Source organism: Puma concolor, chromosome A3 (genome assembly GCF_028749965.1).
Source record: "Puma concolor isolate L17-30 chromosome A3, mPumCon1.1.hap2, whole genome shotgun sequence".
NCBI lineage: Eukaryota > Metazoa > Chordata > Mammalia > Carnivora > Felidae > Puma > Puma concolor.
The window spans coordinates 50,235,449-50,259,017 of record NC_141669.1 but is presented as its reverse complement, the minus strand read 5'-3'; the positions used below and the strand labels follow the sequence as shown (position 1 = coordinate 50,259,017).

At 53.6% G+C, this 23,569-nt stretch overlaps 4 protein-coding genes and 1 long non-coding RNA gene across 11 annotated transcripts; 2 read left to right on the top strand and 3 right to left on the bottom strand.

Moving 5' to 3' along the window:
* Positions 1 to 1,910: 1,910 nt before the first annotated feature.
* On the bottom strand, positions 1,911 to 4,215 carry PCGF1 (polycomb group ring finger 1). Its single transcript, XM_025932265.2, has 9 exons — positions 4,088 to 4,215; positions 3,555 to 3,660; positions 3,292 to 3,444; positions 3,049 to 3,120; positions 2,821 to 2,926; positions 2,562 to 2,595; positions 2,378 to 2,464; positions 2,162 to 2,242; positions 1,911 to 2,058 (listed from the first exon to the last, which is right to left on the bottom strand). The coding sequence occupies exons 1-9, from the start codon at positions 4,178 to 4,180 to the stop codon at positions 2,011 to 2,013; spliced, it is 780 nt and encodes a 259-aa protein (XP_025788050.1). The 5' UTR covers positions 4,181 to 4,215; the 3' UTR covers positions 1,911 to 2,010.
* Positions 4,144 to 5,626, top strand: LOC147582431 (uncharacterized). Its single transcript, XR_015249097.1, has 2 exons — positions 4,144 to 4,282; positions 4,492 to 5,626. It is a non-coding gene; the product is annotated as an uncharacterized LOC147582431 (long non-coding RNA).
* Positions 5,627 to 9,564: 3,938 nt separating this feature from the next.
* On the top strand, positions 9,565 to 12,740 carry TLX2 (T cell leukemia homeobox 2). The gene is made up of 3 exons (XM_025932244.2): positions 9,565 to 10,775; positions 11,170 to 11,407; positions 11,553 to 12,740. Exons 1-3 carry the CDS (start codon positions 10,376 to 10,378, stop codon positions 11,767 to 11,769), a joined length of 855 nt encoding a protein of 284 aa, XP_025788029.1. The 5' UTR covers positions 9,565 to 10,375; the 3' UTR covers positions 11,770 to 12,740.
* A 715-nt stretch (positions 12,741 to 13,455) lies between these two features.
* DQX1 (DEAQ-box RNA dependent ATPase 1) lies at positions 13,456 to 20,275 on the bottom strand. Of its 2 annotated transcripts, XM_025932243.2 has the most exons (11): positions 19,281 to 20,275; positions 18,841 to 19,034; positions 18,070 to 18,454; positions 17,502 to 17,735; positions 17,312 to 17,411; positions 17,051 to 17,209; positions 16,757 to 16,948; positions 15,052 to 15,171; positions 14,689 to 14,879; positions 14,172 to 14,362; positions 13,456 to 13,928 (listed from the first exon to the last, which is right to left on the bottom strand). In XM_025932243.2, the coding sequence occupies exons 1-11, from the start codon at positions 19,515 to 19,517 to the stop codon at positions 13,772 to 13,774; spliced, it is 2,160 nt and encodes a 719-aa protein (XP_025788028.1). In that variant the 5' UTR covers positions 19,518 to 20,275; the 3' UTR covers positions 13,456 to 13,771. The 2 variants fall into 2 exon arrangements, with proteins under 2 accessions (XP_025788028.1, XP_086556895.1); XM_086700769.1 differs by lacking the exon at positions 13,456 to 13,928 and having other exon boundaries at positions 14,182 to 14,362; positions 14,805 to 14,879.
* A 147-nt stretch (positions 20,276 to 20,422) lies between these two features.
* Positions 20,423 to 23,545, bottom strand: AUP1 (AUP1 lipid droplet regulating VLDL assembly factor). Of its 6 annotated transcripts, none has more exons than XM_086700771.1 (12): positions 23,332 to 23,542; positions 23,113 to 23,250; positions 22,883 to 23,033; positions 22,500 to 22,684; positions 22,190 to 22,262; positions 22,021 to 22,094; positions 21,701 to 21,767; positions 21,497 to 21,599; positions 21,246 to 21,365; positions 20,996 to 21,133; positions 20,714 to 20,832; positions 20,423 to 20,604 (listed from the first exon to the last, which is right to left on the bottom strand). In XM_086700771.1, the coding sequence occupies exons 1-11, from the start codon at positions 23,379 to 23,381 to the stop codon at positions 20,726 to 20,728; spliced, it is 1,206 nt and encodes a 401-aa protein (XP_086556897.1). In that variant the 5' UTR covers positions 23,382 to 23,542; the 3' UTR covers positions 20,423 to 20,604; positions 20,714 to 20,725. The 6 variants fall into 6 exon arrangements, with proteins under 6 accessions (XP_086556897.1, XP_025787689.1, XP_086556900.1 ...); XM_025931904.2 differs by having other exon boundaries at positions 21,018 to 21,133; positions 23,332 to 23,533; XM_086700774.1 differs by lacking the exon at positions 21,246 to 21,365 and having other exon boundaries at positions 21,018 to 21,133; positions 23,332 to 23,536.
* Positions 23,546 to 23,569: the final 24 nt, after the last annotated feature.

Sequence of the window (23,569 nt, the reverse complement as noted above, 5' to 3'; positions counted from 1 at the left end):
CCTGAGGCTTGGTCCCTAAGTCAGCCTTATCTTCTGACTGGGCCTTTTTGACGCCAAGCTCCTGCCAAGCCCCAAGCTACTCCCCAACTCCTCCTGCAGCCACTTAGGACCTGAAAAGTCCCCAGGAACGTTTCTACCTCCTTCACCCCAAGTCCAAACGTCTCCCTGGTGAGTCATTCCTTGAAAATGCCCTTTCAGGGGTGGCTCAGTTGGTTTAGCCTCCGACTCTTGATTTAGGCTCAGGCCATGATCCCATAGTCGGTGAGATGAAGCCCCACTTGTGGCTCCTCGCTGTCAGCCCAGAGCCTGCTTGGGATTCTCTCTACCTCTCTCTGCCCCTCCTCCTGTTTTGCAAGCACACTCTGTCTCTCAAAATAAACATTAAAAAAAAAGAAAAGAAAATGCCCTTTCACCGACAAACTCTTTGAGAACAGCCTCAGTGTGGCTGCTTGAGTGGGCATGGAGTCCCCGGAAGAGACGAGGGGAGCCCTGAGATAGATATAATGAATCCCAAATCCCTAGATGTATGTTGGTGTAGAGGCTGATGCAAAGGAATGGAAAACCCCGGGTCCTGGCAGAGAGAGGGTTTTCTGGAGGAAGTGACACTTGGACCTTGAAAAGACAGCTGAGTATGGGCATAGGGGGACAAGCATTCCAGGCATGCAGCTCGAAACATGGGAGGCATGGGGAATCTTGGAGATTCTGTCAGGGTGGTTGTTCTGCAATGTCCCCACCCTCTTGCTTGTTGCCTGCCCCTCACACCTGAGGGCTCTTGCTTTCTGCAGCCTCCCCACATTGTGCTTTTCTCATGGTCTACAAGTTTCATCTGTGTGGAGGGAAGCCCAGGTCCACCGTGCACTGGTTGCTATGCCCAGTCCCTTTAACCCCCGCCCCAGTCTCAGGCTCTCTCAGCCAGTTCAGACCTCCTTCACTGTATACCTCCTCCCAAGTCTTCTGCCACCTCATCTCTATCCCTGGGAGCTCCGTGCCTTCAGCCCTCACCAGCTAGGCACAATGACCCCTTTGAACTCATGGGAGTCAGACTTAGGCCAGTGTAAGATTTAGGTTTCAACTTGAGTTCTGGCCACAATTTATGCTGCTTGCTCCCTCCCACTTGTCCCAGATTCAGCCACAGCCTGTTAGCTTCCTTCAGGAACTTGCTTTCTCCTCCATCTGTTATTGGCCCAGTCAGGCAAGTTTCTGACTACCCCACTAAGAGGTCATAGAACAGGAAGACTAGCTAAGTTTGTTTCCAGAGCCTAAGGCTCATGGCTGGGCTCCCATAAAAAAGGGATGTTTGCTGAATTAATCAAGGGAGTTAACAGCCTTGCTGCTTCCCTCTTGTTACTTGAAGCTGCCTTTGCTCTGCTGGACACTAGTTCCCTCTCCTCATCCTTGCTTCACCTAGTCCGGGTACCTGAAGGACAACCATGTCTCCAACTCAACACCCTTGTTCTCCCTGTGTCCCACCCCGCAATTTTTTTTTTTTCGATTCCTTCCATAGTGCAATTCTTTGATTTTTTTCCTTTAAAATAGCACTCTTCTTCAGTCCTTCAGTGGCCACTGTCCAACCCTAGCCCTGCTCTTGAATCAAGACACCTCCACTCAAGTTTGTAGCATATGCTGCAACACTCCAGTAGAGTGACAGCTCCCCTCCAGAAAGCCTTCCCTACTTACACACACACGCGCACACACACACACACCCCACACAAGAGCTGGTATGGGTAGCCTGGTTCCACTTAGCTCACCTTCTGAATTTTACATGTATAGAGTCCTCTACCCTTCTCCTTTGGCAATTCACTGAGGGGCAAGGGACAGAGAGAGGCCCTCTTTCGTGATGAAACTCAGAGGACTTCTAAGGGAAGCAGGACACAGAACAAAGCACGCATAGGTGGAAGGAAGAGAAAAGATGCTTTTTTAAAGTTTTTATTTCAAAAAATAAAGCCGCAGTTAATTTCACATAAATATCTGGGGAGGGAAAGGGACAGGGATGTGGTGGGGGCTTGGCCCCTACCTCCTCTTCTCTTTCACACTGTATTGTAAAAGCAAAGGGGATGGCTAAGGAGAAAACAAGCAGAAGAAGCAGTCGGTGGGAGCATTCTTACTCAAAAGGCCCCCTCAGCACATCCCTGCCCTGAGGACTGCCTCGGCCCTGGCTCACCTTGCCGAACCAGCGGGAGAGCCATATCTGCTTCATGGTCATGTGATCTGGGAGAACTTCATTGTCAAAAAGGAGCTGTACCTAGGAGGGAGATGGGGACAGTTTTAGAAACCCCTGTCTCATGCAGGTCAAGAACTGCCCTGGTCCACTACAGACTCTGTGAACTCCCTTTGAGCTCCTCCCTTTCCCCCAAACACTGGCTGTGGGAATACTCACATGCTGGGGATTTAGCATTAAGCGGTGACATAGGACCCTTCGGAGATGACGAACTTCAGCTCTAACAGAACATCGAACATATTTGTTCTGGGGATAGGAAGGGAAGGCAAGAGGACAAGGTGTGTGAGGGAGGGGCAATGGGGAGGTGAGTCCTCAGAGAGGCCCTCCCCTCAGCCCCTCTCACCTGCAGGATGCTTTTATTCTTGTCCTTCCCAGAACTAGGAGGGAAACAGACACAGGTTAGGAGCCCTATCTTTCCCCCTGTCCCTCACCAAGAGCCATGGTATACTCTCTTCAAGGGAAGAGATACTCCCCCTCACTGCTCACCCTCTCACCTAAGCCCCTCCCAGGTTTTGGGTCACTGCTTACCCTCTCACCAAGCCCCTCCCAGGTTTTGGGTCACTGACATTGTCACATCAGACAATTCATGACCTGACCCTTACCTCAGGCGCTCCAGGCATAGACTCAGCTGCTCATCATATCGATAGTAGTGGGCTTTAGAGTGGTCGAAGCTGCTGAAAGGGAGGCCGAGGTTGCTCAGGGCTGGCTCTAAGAAAGAGTAGTGAGGAGAGTGGCACAGATTCCATACTCCTTTTTCCCCAGAGAGAAAAACTGGGCAGGAGAAATGCTCTGGGGGGTTTACCTTACCCTCCTGCTGCCAAGGGACATACCTTCCCCACTGGGCTGGGTGACCCGGTCCAAGCCTCGGGACTGGTAGAATTCTCGAATCCGTTTCTCTTCACCTAGAAGGGAGGGGGGATGTGGGAAGTAAATATTAGCCCTCCCTCATACTTTGTCCCTCTCGGGCTGTCAACCTCTTTACCTACATGATTCCCACCAAAGCCTTTGTCATCTCAAGCTGCCACCCAGCATCAGTCCTCCAGAGACCCCTCAAAGTGAGGTTGGTCACTCACTGTCTTGTAAGCCAGGCACTAGCTTGTACACGATGTCCTGCATGACCCGGTCCAGTTTGAGGTTGAGCAGTGGCTGTGTCTCGTGGATCTTGATGTTGCACATGGGGCAGTACTTACTGGTTTGGAGATACTTCACAATACAACTCTTGCAGACTGCAGGAAGGAAAAAGCAGACTCTTAGTCTCTCTGGGAATGGGATTCACTGGCAACTAGCTTGGTGGAGACTAGGGCCTGAAGGACCAGACAGAGTCCAGGGCACTCACAAGTATGAAGACACTCTGTGATGGTGGTGGCATCCACGAAGTAGCCGGCGCACAGACAGCAGACGATGTGTTCATTCAGGTCTTTGATCTTTACTCGGACCTCCTCCTGCGGACACACCGCCCGTCACCAACCATTCCCTCCAACGCCAAATCATACGCCTTCCCAGCTGCGAAAATGCCTCTTTCATCACACTCCAAGGCCAAGCCTCGCACCCTGCACGATCCGCAAGGGATTAGCTCCCGGGAGCTGACACTCCCCCTCCGCCCAGCAGGGGGCTCCGCGCACAGCGGGGGCTCCCTTCCCGTGGACTCGCCCGACCTTCCTTTCCCAGGGGAGACTACACGACGTGGGCGGCACAATGCGCAAGCGTCCTAGCTCGGAGTTTGGCAACCCGATCGCAATCGCGCAGGCGCATTGGGCACCCTGTCTCTGCGCAGGCGCACTGGGCGCCGGGCCAGCCACCGCCCGTCCTCTAGCCGGCCCCAGTTCGCACCGCTAGCCGACCACAGCAGTAACCCCGCCGCCCCTGCACCTCGTTCCGTAGCGGGTCCATCTTGTACACTGACTGGAGCTGGTTCCGAAGCCTCATCGCGATCGCAATCTGGCCCCCCTGAGGAGACGCCATCTTAAAGGCTGATCCCGGCCTGCCACTTCCGGTGCCGCCTGCGGGGCGGGACTTGTCGCCCAGCAACGAGGGCTTAGGTCTTTTCGGATTCGTTGACCCTCTGTAAGGCCCCGCCCATGTCCCTTTCTCCCCGTGTGCTCACCTGAGCCTCACTGGCCCCTCCCCCTCCTCAATCCGTAATTAGGGAGTGGGGGGGCGTGGGGAGGGGGTCCTATCTCATTGACCTCTTGTAGTAATCATCATAATAGACCCTACTCGACCGCGGGACTAACTTTTGGAGCCTGAAAAGACTATCCCCTTCTACCCCAAAGGGCCCGGCGGTCTCTGCCAGCCGCCGCTTAGGGTCGTCTATCTCCTGTGACCACGACCCCGCTAAAGAAGCCCCTCCCGGGTCCTCTCCTCATAAAGTCGCCCTCGTCGGCTGACGCGTACGCGTTACGGAGCTTCATCTGGATGGCAGGCCTTCTCCCGGCTCCCGGCGGGATTTTCTCGGGGCTTTGCGGAGTCTCGGGGCTTTGCGGAGAGGGTGGCGGGGAGGGAGGGACCCCCAGGGACTTGGTAGTGATCTTATTCCGTCCCTCGCCCGCCCCCCCCCCCCCATCCTCCCCTGCCGCCGGGGCTTGTGGTGGCGGCGAGTGGGGGGGGGGGCAGACCCTGGTTAATGATGATGATTCAATCATCGGCGCCTGCGGAGGCCTGGGACAGACTAATGCAGAGCAGATGCCGAAGGAGGAGGGGAGGAGGACTAGGACACTACCGCACATAGACACCCTGAAGCAGCGAGCGCCTGCAGTAGCATAGGCCCAGTCCCGTACTTGGAGAGGACGCAGGAGCTCTAGACCGTGTGCACTGCCATCCTTAGGTACTTCCAGTGGGATTAAAAACCAAGGATAAGTTTACTGTGAAGTATTAGCGTCAAGTGCAGTTGGAGAATCAAGGGAGAGACCCCAATGGAGACCACCAAAGGCTTTCTGGAAGAAGTGGGACTTTGGGTGGTCACAGTTCAGAGAATGGGGGTGGGGTGCCTGGATAAGAAGTGTGGTGGAAATAGAAAAGAAAGGCAGATTCGAAGGGATTGACCAGGGAGAGGGATAGGAAAGAGGCAGAGGTGTGGATGTGGGAGTAGTGATAGAAACAGGGCCTAATGGAGCTGGGACTTTAGCCTGAGGGCAATAGGGAGCTAGCAGACCTTTTTTTTTGAAGGGAGGGAATTATTCTATGAAAGAAATATTTTGCTCATTTATCTTCTAGTAAATTGGAGTGGATAAAGCAGCAAAAAGTGATGAGATTAGTGATTTTTTAATTAACCCCTTCTCACTACGTCCACTGCTTACCTCCCTGGTCCAAGATACCATCATCTGTCCTCTGGATGATTGATTGCAGTGGCTTCTTGCCTGCTTTCCTTGCTTCCACGTTTCCATATGAATAAAAAAGGATATAAGTTAAGTTTTTGAGTTGATGGATATGTTTATTATCTGTGGTGGTTTCATGTGTGTATACATACACTTTTGTACACTTTAAATATGTGCAGTTTATTGTATGTTACTTTTACCCTAAGAAACCTGTTAAAAATAAAACTAAAAAATCAGGTGTCTTTTCCTTAAAATTCCAATAGCTTTCTTTTTCAGAATAAAAGCCCAAGTCCTTACAATCCTTCAAGGCTTTGCATGGTCTCTCCAAATCACTCAGTCTCTCCAGCCATGCTGGACCCCTCACTGTTTGTTGCACAGATAACACCAAGATATACTTGCATTATCCCCAACTTGAAATGCTCAGATGTCCAAATGGCTCCTTTCTTCCAGGTCTTTACTCTGTGAGGCCTTCTGTGATCACTTTAGATAAATCACAACCCCCACCCTTTCACTCCTCCCCTTTCTTTGCTTTTTTTTCTTCTTCTTCTTAGCATTTATTGTTATTCAATATATATTGTCTTTTGTTTTACCTGCCTCCCCCATTAGAACATAAGCCTTGTTGTGGCAGGATTTTTTTTTTTTTCTGTTATGTCTGCAGCTATATCTCCAGTGTCTGGTGCATGGTAGGTGTTCAATCAAAATTTTCTAGATTAACAAATGAATGGATATAGGTGGTGGTGATGATGGCCTAGATTAGGGTTTTATCAGTGGAAATGGAAAGGAAGGGCTATATCTGAAATATTTCAAAAGAAAGCATTATAGGAGGGAGTGAGCGGGGAGCTTGCAAGGGGAGCATGTCCCCCAGCCTGGTGGACTTTAAGGTGGCTGCAGCAAAGGCAAGCAGAACTGGCCAGAAGGTTAGGACAGAAAGGCTGGAACACAACAAGTGTCAGAGCCAAGGATGGAGATCTCTGAGTCTTCTGGGTGGATATAATAGGTGGGACTGTTAGAATGGGTGAAACCTGAGCAGATGTAGAGAGAGGGAAAGCTGAAGTCAGAGATCTGAGAATGCCCAGTCTTCAGTGGAAAAACCAAAGTCAGTAGAGAAAAAACATAAGCATTGATTATGAAAATCTAGAGAAGTAGACTAAGACAATATTACATAAACCAAAAGGGACATTTCAAGAAACAGTTGGTGAGCCAGAGAGTGAAACATGTCAGAGAAGTCCTCAATAGGGACATAGGAGCTCTTTGAAAAAGAGTGTAGTGAAACCAGGTTGTGATGAGTTAAAAGAATAAATGATGAGGGGGTGCCTGGCTGGGTCAGTTGATGGTAGAACATGTGACTCTTGATATTGGGGTTGTAAGTTCGGGCCCCACGTTGAGCACACAGATTAGTTTTAAAATAAGTAAAAAAAATTTTTTTTTAATTTTTTTTTCAACGTTTATTTATTTTTGGGACAGAGAGAGACAGAGCATGAACGGGGGAGGGGCAGAGAGAGAGGGAGACACAGAATCGGAAACAGGCTCCAGGCTCTGAGCCATCAGCCCAGAGCCTGACGCGGGGCTCGAACCCACGGACCGCGAGATCGTGACCTGGCTGAAGTCGGACGCTTAACCGACTGCGCCACCCAGGCGCCCCAGTAAAAAAAAAAATTTTTAAAGAAATGGTGAGGAAGTGGAGGCAGTGGGTATGTGGTGGGGTGGACAAGGGAAAAGAAAAACAGAATCTCTCTTGGAGATAAAAATCTCTCTTGTACAGATAAAAGAGACCTAAGACAGCAGGGGGTAGGAAGGACTAAGCTAATGACAGAAATGATGATACAGGAGTGGGGACCATCTCCTGGGAAAGACACTGCACAAAAAGCGGAAAGGAAGGAAAGGCACAGGCTGAGAATGTGCCTCTTCCTGTGAAGCTGCAAGCTTAAAGGCCTGACAACTTGAAGAATTAGGGACCGCCTGCATGCATGTAGGACATGGGGAGATGGATGCAAAGCAGTGTGTATGGGAGGTGGGAGTTCTGACCTCAGGGCCTCCATCCTAGATATAAACTCAAAGGAACCACTTTTCCCAGAGAATTGGGATCAGAGAGGTGGAGGCAAGCAGAGAAATTCCTAGGACTGTGGCTGACAGAATTGGATACCCATTGTTTCTGAAGTGAGGCAGTAATTTTTTTTTTTTTTTGTAACTCCCCAGAAGATATGTATATATTACTGGGTTGGTGACCATTCCCCTGCCCAAGACTCGGTTGGGCCATCTCTGGGAGGCAGTGCCATCTGTGCTGACCTCAAAAGGCAGGATGAACAGTCAGCAGGTATACAGGTCTGCACGATGTTGCCTCCTCCTCTCTGATTGATTCATTCAAGAAGGATTTATTCAGCTTGATTGTAGACACATTAGTGCCCACCCTTTCCTCAGAGGCCCACCCCCTAGAGTGGGTAAAGGGACTGCCAGATTCCTAACCTGCAGGCCAGTTCCTCTCAGAGTCTTTATTTACTTTGCTGGCTCCCTAGGCTCTCTGTTTTCGTTCAGGGGATCCAGCCCAAGCTGTCTCGGTGGTTTTCCCTGGACAGCAGAACTTTCATACTCCCTAGTTGCCCCATCTCTCTACTGCTGACAAAGGGTGCTAGGGGAGGTGATAATGGCTGTCTTTTCCACTAAGATAACAACACAGCTGTCAAATTGGCAGGATCCTCTGCCCACCTTTCAGAAGGGGCTGTTGGCAGGGTGGGGAAAGGACTGAAGAAACTGCATAGTGGAAGTAGACAAGAAATTGGGGGAGGATGTTACATATTATTAATGCCAACTGCCTGCCTCCCGCCATGGTCCACTCCCTTCAGATTGAGGCTCCTGAGAACACCAGGGCCTGGTGGCTTTAGTGGGGGAAAATCCACTCCCTTTTTTCTCTTCTTTATCTTCCTGCCCAGATGCCCAAATATCATTCCTAATTCCCTGGAGAGAAAAGACCCCTTATCCTGCCTCAGGCACTGGGCTGCAGCCCATCTGCTAGGGAGAAAGGAGGGGCAGAGTCTTTTACCAGGAGATCCTGGAGAATCAACTGAAAGATCCGTGCTCTCAGGGAAGCCCGTTTACTAGACTTAGAAGGCATTTCGGCTTATACGGGTAACCGGCAGCCTGGAGCCTGGAGTGGAGCATCCAGAGTGGGCTGGAGTCTAGGGGCTAGGGCTGGCACAGCAGGGCGGGGTCCTTTGGCCACCACGTGTCCAAGGCAGACCAAGCGGCTCATCGGTGCCCACCCGCCGCAGAATGGTAGGAACACCCCCCTCCTTGCGCCCAGTCTCACCGGCTCGGAGGCGCCAGGGCCCCCCCGGGGCCGGGGCGGGCCGGGGAAGGTAATGTAATTCCGACCCAGCTAACCCGATTATGGCGGCCTGCACCGGGCCGGGCGGCGGCGGGGGCGGGTCTACGACGCGGGGGCCCGCCGGGCCCGGGTCCCATCCCGGGAAGGACGCAGAGTTCACACACTCCCAGCTCTTGGGTCCGCGGCCAGAGGTCATAAGGTCACCAAGCGGCTTCAGTTTTTCCCCACCTCCCTTCTCTGACACACTCCAGGCACAGTTTCTAGGGCTTGGGTGGGTTGTAGCGTCTGTGGGAAATGAGGCGGCTGATCCCCCCCGAAGGCTTCGGTGAGGACTCATGTGTCGCCTGTGGCGATTTTGTCCTCCTGACTTTGAGGAGGGAGGGGAGAAGTGTGTGAGAATAGACTTCCTAGGCGCCTAGTGGAGGGGCAGAGTCCCGCATTGGTGGTCCCCTGTCCGGGGCGGAACGCCAGCCCCAAGCTCTCACCGGCCGGAGTTGGCCCGGCTTGGGCCAATGGTCCGCTCTACATCGATTTCAGAAAATCGAAATTCTAAGAAACACAGGGCACCAATTGCTGGCGCTCCCGAAAGGAGGTAGGGGCCCTATGGGAGAGGCCGGGAGGTGCACCAGGATAGCTGGCCCAGAGTGGTTGTTGCCCGCCCTAGCCCCCCAGACGCACCCTGCCACTCCCTTCCCACACCTGTCCTCTTCCCGGGCCTCCAACTCGTCGGCGCTGTTCCCCAACCGCTTCCCATCGCAGCCAGGAAGCCACAACGAGATTTGGTCTTCGAGGGCACTTAGGCGGGGGCCACAACGAATCCGGGAGTTGGCAGGCAGGACCCATCGCGAGACGAAGAGTGGGGGCTGTGGGAGGAGGCACCTGCGAGGAAGCCGGTGAGGCCCAGGAGGCCCAAGGCGGAGGCCGGTGAGGATGGAGTTGCTGTGCGCATCTCGGCTGACTCAGCGGGCAGCGGCCCAAGCTCTGGCCCCTCCCGTGCTGAGCCTGGTTCCTAACACCCTTGCCACCTCCCCCCTTACCCCCACCATACCCGCCCGCCACTCTTCCCCGTGTTTCGCACAAACAGGCGTCTCTTTCCCTTTAACGGGTCCGGCCCCGCCCCTGCCCTACCCCCAGCCCCCACTGCCCACCCAGTGCTGATCTGTCAGTCACTGCCCCAGCCCCAGCCGGCCAACCCTCTCCACCCTGCACTCGGGCAGAGGCCCCGGCACCCTAGCGTCCATCTGAGCTTCAGAGACAGCAAGGGCACTCCTGGGGCCCCCGCCGGTCGCGCTCCCCCGGGATGCGAGTCCCTGCGCCGACGCCCGGCAGAGGCCGGCACGGGCGCGGCTACTCCCCGTGCACAGGCATGAAGATTTCCCGGGGGGCCCGGGGACCCACCGCGGCCAGCTCCGCGGGCCCCTGAGGCCGTCGCCCCCAGCGCTCCGCGGCTGGGCTCCCAGAGTTGCCTGGGGCGCCCTCCCCAACCGCCAAACCTCCTGCGGTCCTCCTTGACCCGGACCCATGGAGCCGGCGGTCCTGGCCTCGCACAACCTCCCGCACCACGAGCCAATCAGCTTTGGCATCGACCAGATCCTGAGCTGCCCGGAACCCCCCGGGAGCAGCCTAGGCCCCGGTCGGTCGGGCCAGGGCCATGGGGAGAGTGTGGCGTTCTCGGGTGGATTTCACGGAACCTCAAGCTACGGCCCCGCGGGATCGCTGGCCCCCCTACCTGGCAGCTCCGGCATGGGCCCAGGTGGCGTGATCCGCGTCCCGGCGCATCGTCCGCTGCCGGTGCCGCCGCCTGCGGGAGGTGCCCCTGCGGTGCCTGGACCCTCTGGCTTGGGCGGAGCCGGGGGCCTAGCGGGACTCACCTTCCCTTGGATGGACAGCGGCCGCCGCTTTGCCAAGGACCGGCTCACGGGTGAGGTTGCCCGACCCTCCAGCGTCTTGCCCCACACTGACCCCCTTTCCTCATCTTTGATCGTCCTGCTCCAACTCAACTTCCCCGTACGCTCCCCGCCCGGATCAACCCAGGCGATCCTTCCCCAATTTGTGTCTCGTGGTCGAGCTGCTTAAGAGAGACGATGGGGTAGGAGCTGCCGTCGATGCCCGCGCCCTCCTTTGCAGGCCACAGTCCACACTGAGGGGAGGGAAGGATGAAGTTCCGGGGGCCGTCTCTTCCTTAGCAGAGGGGGAGGGCCATTTCTTCCGAGGCCCTTTCTTGTCTGGAGGCCTTTGCTGATGCGAGGCCGAGCCTGGGGCACCTGGAAGGGCTGCCCTGAAAACCTTGCCCTGTTCTTTCTTCCTCCCTGTAGCCGCACTCTCGCCCTTCCCCGGGACGCGCCGCATAGGCCACCCCTACCAAAACCGGACCCCTCCGAAGCGGAAGAAGCCGCGCACGTCCTTCTCCCGTTCGCAGGTGCTGGAGCTGGAGCGGCGCTTCCTGCGCCAGAAGTACTTGGCCTCGGCCGAGAGGGCAGCGCTGGCCAAGGCCCTGCGCATGACCGACGCACAGGTCAAGACTTGGTTCCAGAACCGGCGCACCAAGTGGCGGTGAGGCGTGGGGCGCGCGACGGCTGGCGGGTGGCGTCAAAGTGGCGGTGAGGCGCGGGGCGGGTGAGGCACCTCGGGCCCGGCGGTGACGACGAGGCGCGGGGTGGGCGAGGGCTGGCCTGACACCGCGACTCGACTTTCACAGGCGCCAGACGGCGGAGGAACGCGAGGCGGAGCGGCACCGCGCGGGCCGGCTGCTCCTGCACCTGCAGCAGGACGCCCTACCCCGGCCTCTGCGGCCGCCGCTGCCCCCCGACCCACTCTGCTTGCACAACTCGTCGCTCTTTGCGCTGCAGAACCTACAGCCCTGGGCCGAGGACAACAAGGTGGCTTCCGTGTCTGGGCTCGCCTCGGTGGTGTGAGCGACGCCTGCCCAACCCGCCGAGCGCTCTTTTCCGGACCGAGGCGCCGTGTGGAGCGCCGGGCTCAGGGCCACGGAGCGCGCGGCTGACCATGCCGTGGCTCTGTGGTAGCGGAGCTTGTGAGGAAGGGCTGGCTTCGAGGCTATCGTCGAGGGCTCCTGGGCCACTGCCGGCTCCCAGGCTAGCGTTGCACGGTAGCACCGTGCTTAGACGTGGCCTTTCCCGCCATTTCCCAGTCAACTGTGGTTGCACCCCAGCTGGAATCCGAGCAGCCGAGAAGGCGGGACCTGCAGTATGGTAGCCAATGAGGTGAGGGGAGGGGGAGGGCTGGCCAATGGGAGCTGCTCTCCTGAGGACTACGGATTCTTCCGAGGGTGGGTTAGTGCTGGGGTTCTGGACCCACAGGGCAAGCTCAAGGTGGTGCTGGGATGGGACGGCGGCAGCTCGCACGCACTGCCTGGGCCTGTACCAAAGGTGTGATGGAAGGAAAGAAGACACCAATGACAGTGGTATAACGGAGGAGGTGCTGGAGGGTGAGAGTCTGACTGACTGTGACAGGAACCAGAGGGTTATCCACACTGGGCATCTCATTCTTCAACTGTAAAATAATCGCCAAGGATACCTTCCTGACTTTGAACCTCATGTTGTCGTGTGTGTTCAACCCGCTGACTCCGTCCTCCTCCTTGAGCCTCACAACGTGCCTGGGCGGCAGGCAAGACGGATGCTTATACACCCCATGAAAGACACAGTCACTAATCTGGCTCTGGTGTCCTATGGGGACAGAGAGGGGAGAGGGGGGAGCAGTGGATAAAATTAATGGGCCCTGTGGAGTTAGGGTGAGCAGAATTTGGCAAATAAGTAGGGATATCTGAGAAGAATCAAAGATAATTCCAAGGTTGGAAATGTAGAGGACCAGGAGATCAATGGTGTTGTGGATAATAAAGAGGAATGAAAAGACTGGAGCAAGATAACTCTGCAGGCAAAACTAAATGCCAGACCTAAAGAGAATACATTCTGGAAAAGTGCTTTTGGGGGCGGTTGGTTGACATCTATGCAGACGTGGAGATAGAATGATGAGAACAGATAGAGTCTCCAAGGGGAGGACACTCTGAGGAGAAAAAAGCAGAGTTGTAAGGATTAAACCTTTCTTTCTACCAATTTCTACAAACACATTTACAATGTGCAAGATGATGGAGGATATCAAAGTTAATAGTTCAAAGGAAGAAAAGGGAATGAGCACTCAGCTGGAAAGAAAGGAAAGCATGATGTCCCTGAAGTTGTTAGAAAGACTTTAGCTTGTGAGTGGGCCAGGGGCTGCTGGGAAGCTTATTGATGGAAAGTTAAGAGTTTGGGGATGGTTGCAACAGCCATGAGGTTTAAGAAGGAGCAGGATCTAAGTTGTATGTGAAAAAGGGAAGATTTTTGTCTGATTTCTTACAGCACTCTCATTCTTCCTCCCCTAGAGGCAGCAGTAAGACAGAGGGAAGTGAGCTTTGGGCAGGGTCAGAGACCAACTGTTGTCAAACTGCTCATGTTCTAGGGTAGTGACAGCTAGGTCAGTCACAGCACCAAGTCTTGACCACAGGACGGAACCAGGCAAGAGGATATTGTGGGGGGAGTTGGATGATATTGTGTCATCTCTAACTCATGGATGTTGTGTATGCTGCTGCAGAACAAAACTCAAACTTGACACATAGAAAAAGAACTTTTATAGGCCAAAATGAAGCACACAAAGATGGGTTTGGCATAAGTTGGGGGCTTGGCGGTGACATGTCAGTCACTCTCCAATAAATAGAAGAAGGCTAAGGAAAGGGTCCAACCTTATGTATACTGTGGCTTTCCCAATTCCCTCCACTCTTGGTCCACCACTTCTTGAGTCTCAGATTCCAGGATTTACGTTTGACCCTAACCTTTGGCCTTCTAAATCTGGCTGGCTGCCTTAGTGCTAGCCTGAGGGGGATCTAATGCCTTGAGATGAGCTCAGTTCCATTCCTTAGGCAAGTCACTGCAGGACACAGGCATCTCCAAACTCTTGGGTGGAGGGGGATTCACTTTCTATTGAAGAATCTGCCATTTCTTCTCTCAGCTGGTTCAAGAGGTCTCTGCTCTCACTGGGAGGCAAGTTACTAAGGAAGTATGGAGGGGCCAATTCCACCAGCCTGACAGAGAGAGTCACAATCAGAAGATGACTTCTGTATCCTCTCTTGTAATACAGATTCTTTTTTTTTGTAATACAGATTCTTAAACTTCCCATTCTGTCCACAAACCCTGCCTCTTCAAATCATATGTCACTACAAACCACTAAGATATCCTCCTCTCCTTAAGGCTCTCTAACTCCCCAGCCATAATTTTGGCCCCTAGAAGGGGAATGGGCAACGTAGGAGGGGTGTCAGGGAACTCACATCTGTGGTTGAATCTCAGAAACAATGGAAAGGCAGTTGTCTTTGGAAATGGAGAAATTGTGGTAAAGCACCCACGATGGAGGTCTGGCTGGAGCCCGGCGGCTTCGGTAGCAGCAGTATGGGGAGAGCTGGGCCACATGCTTATGTGTTAGGAGCAGGTAATTTCCAGTCCCATCTGTGTCTCGGGCCACCTCATTGAAAAGCAAAGATAGTGAGGGAGTGAGTGGTGGGGGCGGGGGGGGAGAGGAAGACAACAGAAAAAAGAAAAGGGGGTTGAGAAAGAATTAGGATGGGTGGCGAGAGTATTAAAAGTAAAGCATCATCTCTAGGTGTTAGAGTCCCTATCATATGGCATTTCCCATAGCCCCCTGTACTCCAATGCCTCAAAAATTTCTTCTGGTTCTTAAAAATCCTTTGAATGATCATCTGGACTCCGATTTCAGAGACGGCATATCAATTTTTGATCCCTCTGCTTTCTGCTCCATTTATGACCTTCACCCCAACTCTTTCCCCTAACCTTAAGGAAGTATCCTGACACCAGTGCTTTCTGAAGGTTTCTGCGATTCTGCTCAGAGCCAAAGGCTGGCTGGGACAAGGGAAGTTCAATTCGTTGCATGAGTTCTAGGAGTTCACCTCGAAGTTTCCGGGCTTGGCACAATGCTGCCCAGTTTAGCCCCCGAGCCTGACACCAAGCTTTGTCTGCTCCACCTAAAAGAGGAAAGGGAACAGCTACAACTACAAAGAGAGCCCCAAGAGAACCCAGAGTTTGGTCAAAGGGCCACCTCCTCCTGGGCATAGAGATCTGCCAGCTGGTTGCATACTGCTTCCCCTCTTTGGAAAATCTGGGATTTTATAAGAAGATGCCGAGTGGGCTACTCACTCTGTATAAAGGCTTCGTACACCTGGATCAAAGAACTGTGATCACCATCTGTGTGTTCCAGGGCTCGGCGCAAGGCAGCTTCTTCTGCACAGTGTGGAGGCTGGGTGAACCCAGGGGCAGCTGGAGGCAGAAACAAGGAAGGTCATTTTGGGGAATGAGAGAGGATAGCAGTATAGAAGGAAGGGTGAAAAGGTATAAAATGCCATTTTGGGAAATGTATTCAAAAGACATCGATAACTTCTAGGTGCTATAAACTTTATTACACAGTGAACGTAAATAATGAAAGAGTCTCTGCCCTCAAGTAGTTTAGAGTCTAGTGGGAGACATAAGCAAGCTTGATCAGCACAACAGGTGTGTGGGCCAATGTTTGAAGTTTTGTTAGGAATTAGCTCAGTGGCAAAGGGGCAGAGAGTCTGAACTGTGGGCATGGCAAGGCACAGATGTTAGTAATGTGGCCTGTTTGGAGAACTGCAAGCACTTAGTAAGGGTAGAGAGAATGGCATGTGTGGCACAGTGGCAGCAGATAAAGCTGGAGAGGCAGGTATGTGCCAGGTCATGAGAGGTTGGATGTGCTGTGCTGATGAGTTTATATTCTATCTGGAAGGTAAAGAGTAGCTGTTGGAGAAGAGTTTTGAAGTAAGAGAGTCCACGTGTTTGAAGAAGTTTACTTGACAAGTTAGGAGGCTAAAGGAATCCAGTCTCCGTGGGGATGAGGATCTAACACTGGCACCGATAGTGAGTTTGGAGACAAACAGATGAATTAAAAAAAAACACACACATTTAGGAGATAAAAATGAAAGAACCCGGAGAAATATTAGTCTAGAATGATGGCAGTAGAGCTGCAGAGGCGATGGCATGCTTTTGTGGTGGTGGTGAGGGAACAGTTTAAGCAAGTGCTTGAGTTCAGCTCTGGGCTGGGATACTGTGGACAATTGTGGTAGAAATGTCCATCAGGAGTTGGATATATAAATCTAAGATTCAGAAGAATGATATTGGCAGGGAGATACAAGGTTTGGAAATTTTAAGTGTAAAGATGGCACTAAAGACCATGGGTGTGCATGAACTTGCTCGGAGAGTTCAAGGAATGAGAAGGCAAAAGGGGAAAGGATGGAACTCGGAGGTCTAATTTACCGTGGGTAAGCAGAGGACAAGGAGCCCAGGAAGAGATGAAGGGAATGACCAGAGAAGTAGGATGAACACCCAGAGAAGCAGGTCACAGAGGCTTAGGGAGCGGGCAGTTTCAAGGTGGGAGTGGTCGGCATTTTCAAGTGTCAGAAGGTCATAAGGAGCAAGGAAGGGCTCAGAAGTGTTTAGTGGATTCGGCCTGGGGGGTGGGGTGGGAGGTCACTGCTGAGCTGAGACTTGTCAGGGTTGCTACGGGCCTAAGGCTGGGATGCAGTGGGCAGGAACACACTAGGCAGACTGGGACAGAGGTTATTCTGTATAGCTGCTGGGGAGTAGAGTGTGGAGGGAGAGGGGTGTGGAGCTCTAGTAATAATAGGAGAGATTTAAGCATGTTGGAGGCAAGAACCAGCATTGGGAAAAGGCTAACGAGACAGGAGAAGGGTAAGTGATTAAGGCTGTGATTTTGGGCACTGTAAGGGAAGCATAGGAGATGGGGCTGGCCTTTGGAGCACCAGAACATCAGAAAGGGCTGGGAAGGACTGAAGTGGTGTCAAGAGCCAGAGACAGAAGTGATTTATACCAGTGAGCATGGCGGCCAGGGTGAGCATCTCATCCACACAGTCAAACTCGCAGGAGGCCAGCAGGGCTTTGGCCAGCTCAGGGGGCAGGGGGAACTCTGATAGGATGACTCCCAGGTCTGACAGGTTCCCATCATCATCCAGAGCTGCCAGATAGTCTAAGTCTTCTAGGGCCTGCATCAGTGCTTCTGGAGCTGGTGAGGAAACAGGGCTTATAGGGCAGGAAGTCTCAGAGCCTGGAGAGCCCGGAGAGCCTGGAGGTCAGGCAGCAGGACTTGGGCAGGAGGGGTGCTCACCAGGCCGGTCCAGGAAGTGACACTCCCCTGGCTCTGCAATCTGTCTCCTCTTTAGTAGTAACACCAGGGGGCTCAGATTCTCCTCACATACCCTGGGTGAGGGCAGTGGGGGCGCCTCTAGTTCTAGGAAGGACTTAGGGTACAGGCAGAGGCAGGATCCTGAGGGGAGAAAAGATTTGGGACAGAAGGCCACCGTAGATTTCTCAGAGTTTGTGTGTGGTGACTTTTCATGTTTGATCTCAGAAGGGCAAAGACTCTTACCTGGTAGGACCCCTCTTGCCCGGAGTCTTCTTGCCTCTGCCTGACATTTGCTGATTGGTCTCAACACTTGGGATTCTGCTCGGATCTGAGGATTGTACACCTGTCACCGCCCCCCAACCAAGGCCAAGACAGATCAGAGCGGGCCACTTCTATCTTTAGCCCCCTCATCCCCCTCATCTCTCTCACTCACACTTCGAAGCTCCAGTCCTGAGTCAATGACATGTCGGATGGAAGGGAGGGAGAAGGAGAAGTCAGCCAGCCAGTGAGTGACCACGACCTTTCTGGCACCCAAGTCTATGTCCTCGTATGCAGCCTGAACAGCTGGGCCATGTCCTGGGTGAAGGGGCAGCACTCGTGGTGGAGGCCCTCTGAGAGCCAAGGGCCCCACCTCCCTGGACAAGGATTCACAGCACAGCAAAATTTCCTGAAGAGAAGGGTGGGGCATTAAGGCAGTTCTCACCTTTTTGGGTGACAAACCCTTTTGAAAAACTGATGAAAGCTATGGTCTTTCACTCTGAAAAAATGCACATACTCATAAAGTTGGGGGTGTTATAATTTCAGGAATTTACTGAACCACAGTCTCTGCCTTAACATGGATTCAAGAAGGGGGTGGTAGACCTCTTTACCCTGAAGTCCTTGAGTTTTTCCTAAGGACCCCAACATAGTAAATACTATAACTCCAATGTTCCTAACAAGCATTGCTCCCCCAGAAAGGAAGGCGGCATACATGTGAATCTCCTTCTGCAGCCCATTTTTACCTCCTCACTGGGCAGGTATACTAGCACATCTCCTGGAGTCTCCTTCGTACACAATTCAATCACAGCTTGGCAGGCAGCTTCCACTCGATCAGTAGGGACAGTGTCCCTGTATACAGGAGTGGGACACGCACCAGGCCCTCTGGGTACACGCACAATAGGAGGATTGCCCCAGAAGGCTTGGAGCTTAGGTTCAAGGGCAGGGTCAGTAACCACAACCACTCTTGAGTCCCCTGGAAGGTTTCCCAGGCTGGCATTTCGCAGTAGCCCCTGGAGCAAATCCGAGGCCACTGACCGCTCCTGAGCCTCATCCAGCACCAGCACGCCCCAGGCTCCTGTGCCCCGGGTTGAGGCCACCTCCTGTAGAAGCAGCCTGTCCCAGCAAAACCTGTTGACATTGGCAGTGGGAGGAGTCAGTGTGGGCAGTGACCAGCTCCAGGAGTCCAGGGGAGTGACTTCCTGTTGGGGGAGGGGGCTAGGCTTTTGATTATAAGGTCAGAAAAAGACCGTGAACCTGTATTGAGACCCACAACCCCACTGATGACATTTTGTTCACAAGGTGTACTCCAGTTGGGAGAGTGGGACTCATGATGAGGGTGAGGTTGAGTGTCCGAGGTCCTTGGCTGGGGTTAAGGGCTTCATTCAGCATTGTGTCATGCATGATTTAAAGGGTGAACTAGGCTGAGGGAGTGTATGGTGAGATGTCAGAGGACTGGGCTTGTTTCTACTGGGTGAGGGGAATTAGATTTGGGTCAGGCCTGCAAGAGGCCTCACCTGAGCAGGGTGTCCGGCCCAGTGCAGTCTTCCTGGGGAATGCTGTATCCAACCTCATGACCCAGGGTTAGGTCCATCTCATCGGCAACCCGCAGGGCCAGGCTCAGGGCTGCCAGAGGGTGGGGCTGAGTGACAGTTACTTGGCCTTCCTGGAAACCCCTGGCCAATGCAAACTCTGCGCACCATTGAGGGATCTGGGGTAGGGACAGGAAGGACAACCAATCAGCAAGATGCAGGACTTCAGTCAGAAGTGCTGGGGCGCTGTGGCCACTTTCATTTGGGGAGTTCCCTGGTCTTTCACCAGCCATCCTGGGGTCAGTCTAACTGGTCTCCCTTTGACCACCTCCCCAATAACCCCATGCAGCCCAACCCCCACTTCGCCTGTGGCAGGACCAGTTCTCTAGCCCCTCCCTTTTTCTACTCCCAGAATCTCCCCCAACCTGGGTGCTCTTGCCAGAGCCAGGCTCTCCAGACACCAACACCACTCCCGAGGGGCTACTCTCCAATTGCTCCATGAAGATAAAGCGAGCAGCCCAGATGGGTAAGGCCCGGCGCTGCTCAAGAAGCTCGTAGTAGCGGGAAGAGAATGGGAGCCCGTCAAAGGGGTTCACAGCCAATTCAGACTCCCTGGGGCTTGGGCCAGACTCTTCTGCCAGCCCAAGAAGCTGAGAGGCCATGTTGGCTGACTGGCAGTACCTACAGAAGGCAGGGCAGTGATTAAGGCTTCGTATGAAATGAGTTACACCATCTTCCCACCCTTGATCCCTAACCTGTACCCTCAGGTGATACTGCACTGGGGTCCATCCTTCCCAGCATTTCTTGCCTGCTACAAAACCGCGGAGACCGGAGTCTGAAAGTGAGGTACTATCACAAGCGGACTATTAACCTGTAGTCAGGTAGTAAAAATCCTGTGACTAACATAGGGGGCCTCCAGGGCAGCAGGAATTGTGGTATCCTGTGGGAAGGCTCCGAGAGAAAAAGGATAGAGAATAAGAAGAAGGGGACAAGAATTGGGGTGGGGGGGGGGGGTGCGGCGACAGGGCCACAAGGATCCTGGATTCAAACCTGCTTGCAGCTCTTGAGACGTGTCAGGATGGCAGCCAGTTCTGGACCCACCCAGCCAGTCACCACCAACCCAGACCAGAGTGAAGTACAAAGGTAAATTCCGGCTCCACCCTGGGGCTGGGCTTAAATGGGAACCCTAGACTGGTTTTGGGGTGGGGCCATTTGCTCCACCTTATTTAACCTGCCAGAAGCCTATAAGGAAAACAGGTTCCAGACACCACACTGAGCATGTGTACTCTACAATGTATATTGTACTTGTTAGTGAAAGGCATCTTGGGACTTGAAGTTTTGCAAGCTGTTTCTTCACAAAGCTGAGCTGAACACCCAAGCTAGGGTCCAGTGGCTGTTGGTCTTTCGTTCAGTTATACTTCCTTAATATCACTCATCTCTTGACACGAAGAGGTGATTTCAACCACCTCCTACAAACCCACAAGGAGGCTCTCACCCATGTTCTTCCCAAACCAAGGAAAAAGGAACCTGCTCAGTAGGTTTTTGAGACCCAGAGAGGCAACAGATATACCTTGAGTGAAAACCCTGAATTTAATGTGGTTTTGGGGGGAGCCCCATCCCTCCCTTTTTACCACCCACCCTTCCAGCCTGTTGTAAGTTGGGTGAGGGCTGCCCCCAGTCTCCGTCCTGCGGCTCTGGGTGCCATCCTGTGCTCAGTCAGCCTCCTGGGCCTGTCTCTCTGTGAATCTCCTGTGAGACATAGAAAGAAGACATTGTGTGGGCTTTGTCGTATTGTCCCTATAATTACCACTTTTCTCCAACCTACCCCTTCCTGCCCACTGTCCTCTAAGCCCCTCACCTTCTCGCGTATTCATACAGTGCCTGCTTGCGCTCCTGTAGGCTCTCCTGCCGGGCCCAGGAGGACTTGGCAAATGTGAGGGCTGTGGGCTGAGGGGTCACCAGGCCAGAGCTGGGGAACTGAGGTGATCACAATGTCAGAGGGCTTGCGAAGTCATCATCATTAAACACGCATCGAATGCCTACTTTGCAAGAGAGGCACTGTGCTAGGGTCTCAGGATCAAAAAAGAGATATCAAGGAAAGGGAGTATGAAGACTGCCCCTACCCACCAAAGTCCTGTACCTAACCATTTCCTGGGTCTCACCTTGGGAGCGGATGCTGTGGAAAGGGACTGGGTCCCTTCAGTGATATCTTCAGGCATGAACGCTACAGCTCCCTCAAGCAGATTAGTGATGGTCAAGTCTACACAGCCAGTCCTGGCTGGGGAGAGAGGAAGAAAGAAGGGAGTCTGTTTCCCTGCTCTACTTCTCCCCTCACCACCCACTTTTTCTCTCTGTGCCTGTCTCCTGTGTGAGGCTACCCTTTCCCATACCCAGGTCTCTCTGGATGACGCCCAGTGGCACATGGGGTAAAACCTCCTTGACTCTCTGAGCCAGAGTTGCCAGCTGCACATCAGGAGAAGGGCCAGGGGAGGGAGGGAAAGAAGACTGGGCTGCAAAAAAGAAATCCGAAACATGGTGAGTGGAGAACTGGGAGGAAGGAGAGGCTGACTAGCAAGGAATAGGAAGGAAATCACAATAGGCTGTAAAACCCCAAAAAACTTTGTGTACAGAGACCATATACCTGACTGAGGGCGCAATCTGGGGTGTCTTTGTCGTTTCATGTGTTCTGCTTTGTCTGCTGGAGTGAGCCGTGTCCCTGTCTGGCCCAATTCTTTGGCCAACAGCTAGGGAGAATTGGAAGGTTGAAAGTGTTAAGGTTGCAAGACTTCCTCCTTCTAGTCTTAAGGAAAAACTCCACCTCCACCCTGCCTGTGTACCCTACCACCTGTTGTACACGGAGGGCAAACTCCTCATTCCCCTCCCCTAGCTGGCGATGAACAGGACGGAGCCATCTGCAAAAAATAAAAAAATAAAAAAATCCAGGACCATGTTGAGTGCACCTGGGGTACAGTGTGTCACCCTCTCCCCATTTTGATATTTCGTTTCATGGAACAGTTGTGATTAGGGTGGGGAGATAGTAAACACTTTGTATTGCCTCTGTGATAGAATCTTGATACTAAAAGATCTGCAAAAGGACAAGAAGAGGCAGCCTCTTCAAGGAAGAGGTGAGCTTCTCCCAGCACCAAAAAAGAAGACAGTTAATACCTTATTTGATACACGGTGAAAGGGACGAAAAGTGACCACAGCAGTTCTGAGACCCAGGAGGCATCGGACACGGTCTGAAGGAAGGGCATGAAGGGAGGTCTAAGCCTCGGCCAGGAATGGGAAATTTGCCCTCCAAGCCCCAGAGATTCCCTGTCCAACACACACTCACCACAGAGACTAGGGGTCTCTGGACTCTCAGGGTAAGAGGTTGTACCACATCCTGAATAGAAAATGGCCAGGAACTAGAAGAGGGAAGAGAAAGTAGGATGGGATTCTAGCCAGCCTTACTTAGAACAGAAAACTGTCAAACTGTACAAGTAGATAAATGAGGAGTAAAGAGATAGAGGGGGAAAGAAGTAAAAGTGAACAGAAAGGAAATCAACTAGGATGGACAGGGCAGGGCTGAAAACTGTGAAAACTCAAGGGCCCCCAAGCCTGACCACCTACCCAGCTGGAGACCCATACCTGTGCTCACCCACCTGAAGCGCAGCAGCCCCTCCCGGCCGTTGGTGGCCTCTTCCTCAGGGAATAGCAGCAGAGGGGTCGGGGGAAGCCTCGTGGAAGCACAGAATCTCTTGAGTGACTCCACCAACTCCCCCCGCCCATCCATCTCCATGAAGCCCCGAGACCAGCATACAAAGCTTGGGGGACTATTGAGTAGAGGCTAGAAATGGAAAAAAGAGAAAGCAAAAAAGGAATATTGAGAAGTGAGAAAAATTGACATATGGGGTAGAGAAGCGGGATTAGGGGTAAGATTCAGTATTTCGTGGTCCCCAAGGGAAACCTGGGAGGGCAAAGGGGAGCCTTGGGCTGGGCCCCAGGGAACCGCCCCGTGGCACTCTCGGCTTCGCCCCCCACTCACGGTGCTACAGCTGGTGAGCAGATTGACTATGTTGTGGTCGAAAGGTGTCACGTGGTTGGAAATGAGGACCCTGACGCGGTGATCCCGGAGTCCCGAGTCCTCCTGCCGGGCCACGAGCCCCAGCACCGCACACATGGTCCGCACCACGAACCTGGGGACGCAGGCAGTGGTGACTTCACGGCCTCGGGCCGGGCCCAGCCCTGACCCTCCCGGAATCCCTGGGTTGTTACCTGCGAAGGACGCTGTCTGGCAGAGCGCAGCTGACCAGGAAGACGTGGATCCCAAGAAAGAGCCGCAGGACGAGGAGGCAGAACCCGACGGGAGCGTAGAGCAGCAGCGCGAGGAGCAGGAAGCCGTCACCCGGGAGCCTGGGGGCGAGAGGCGGGGTGATCGGGCGCCGAAGGCCGTAGTGGATGCGGGAGCCGACCTCTTCCCGCCAGGGCTCTTACCGGTGCGAGTCAAAGAGCCGCTCCGGCCCCAGCGCCTGAGAAGGCTCCATCGCTGCTGCTTTAGGGCTGTTCGACCACGGCCGCCATCTTCGCGCCCCGCCGCAGGGGCTCCTGGGAAGGTGGAGTCTTCGGGCATCCGCCCAGGGTGCCGGCACCCGAAATCTTGAGGCGCCCCGGAAGGGCTAGCGGTCCCAGCATGCCTCGCGGGCCCTTGGGCCACCTCAGAACTCGCGTCCCG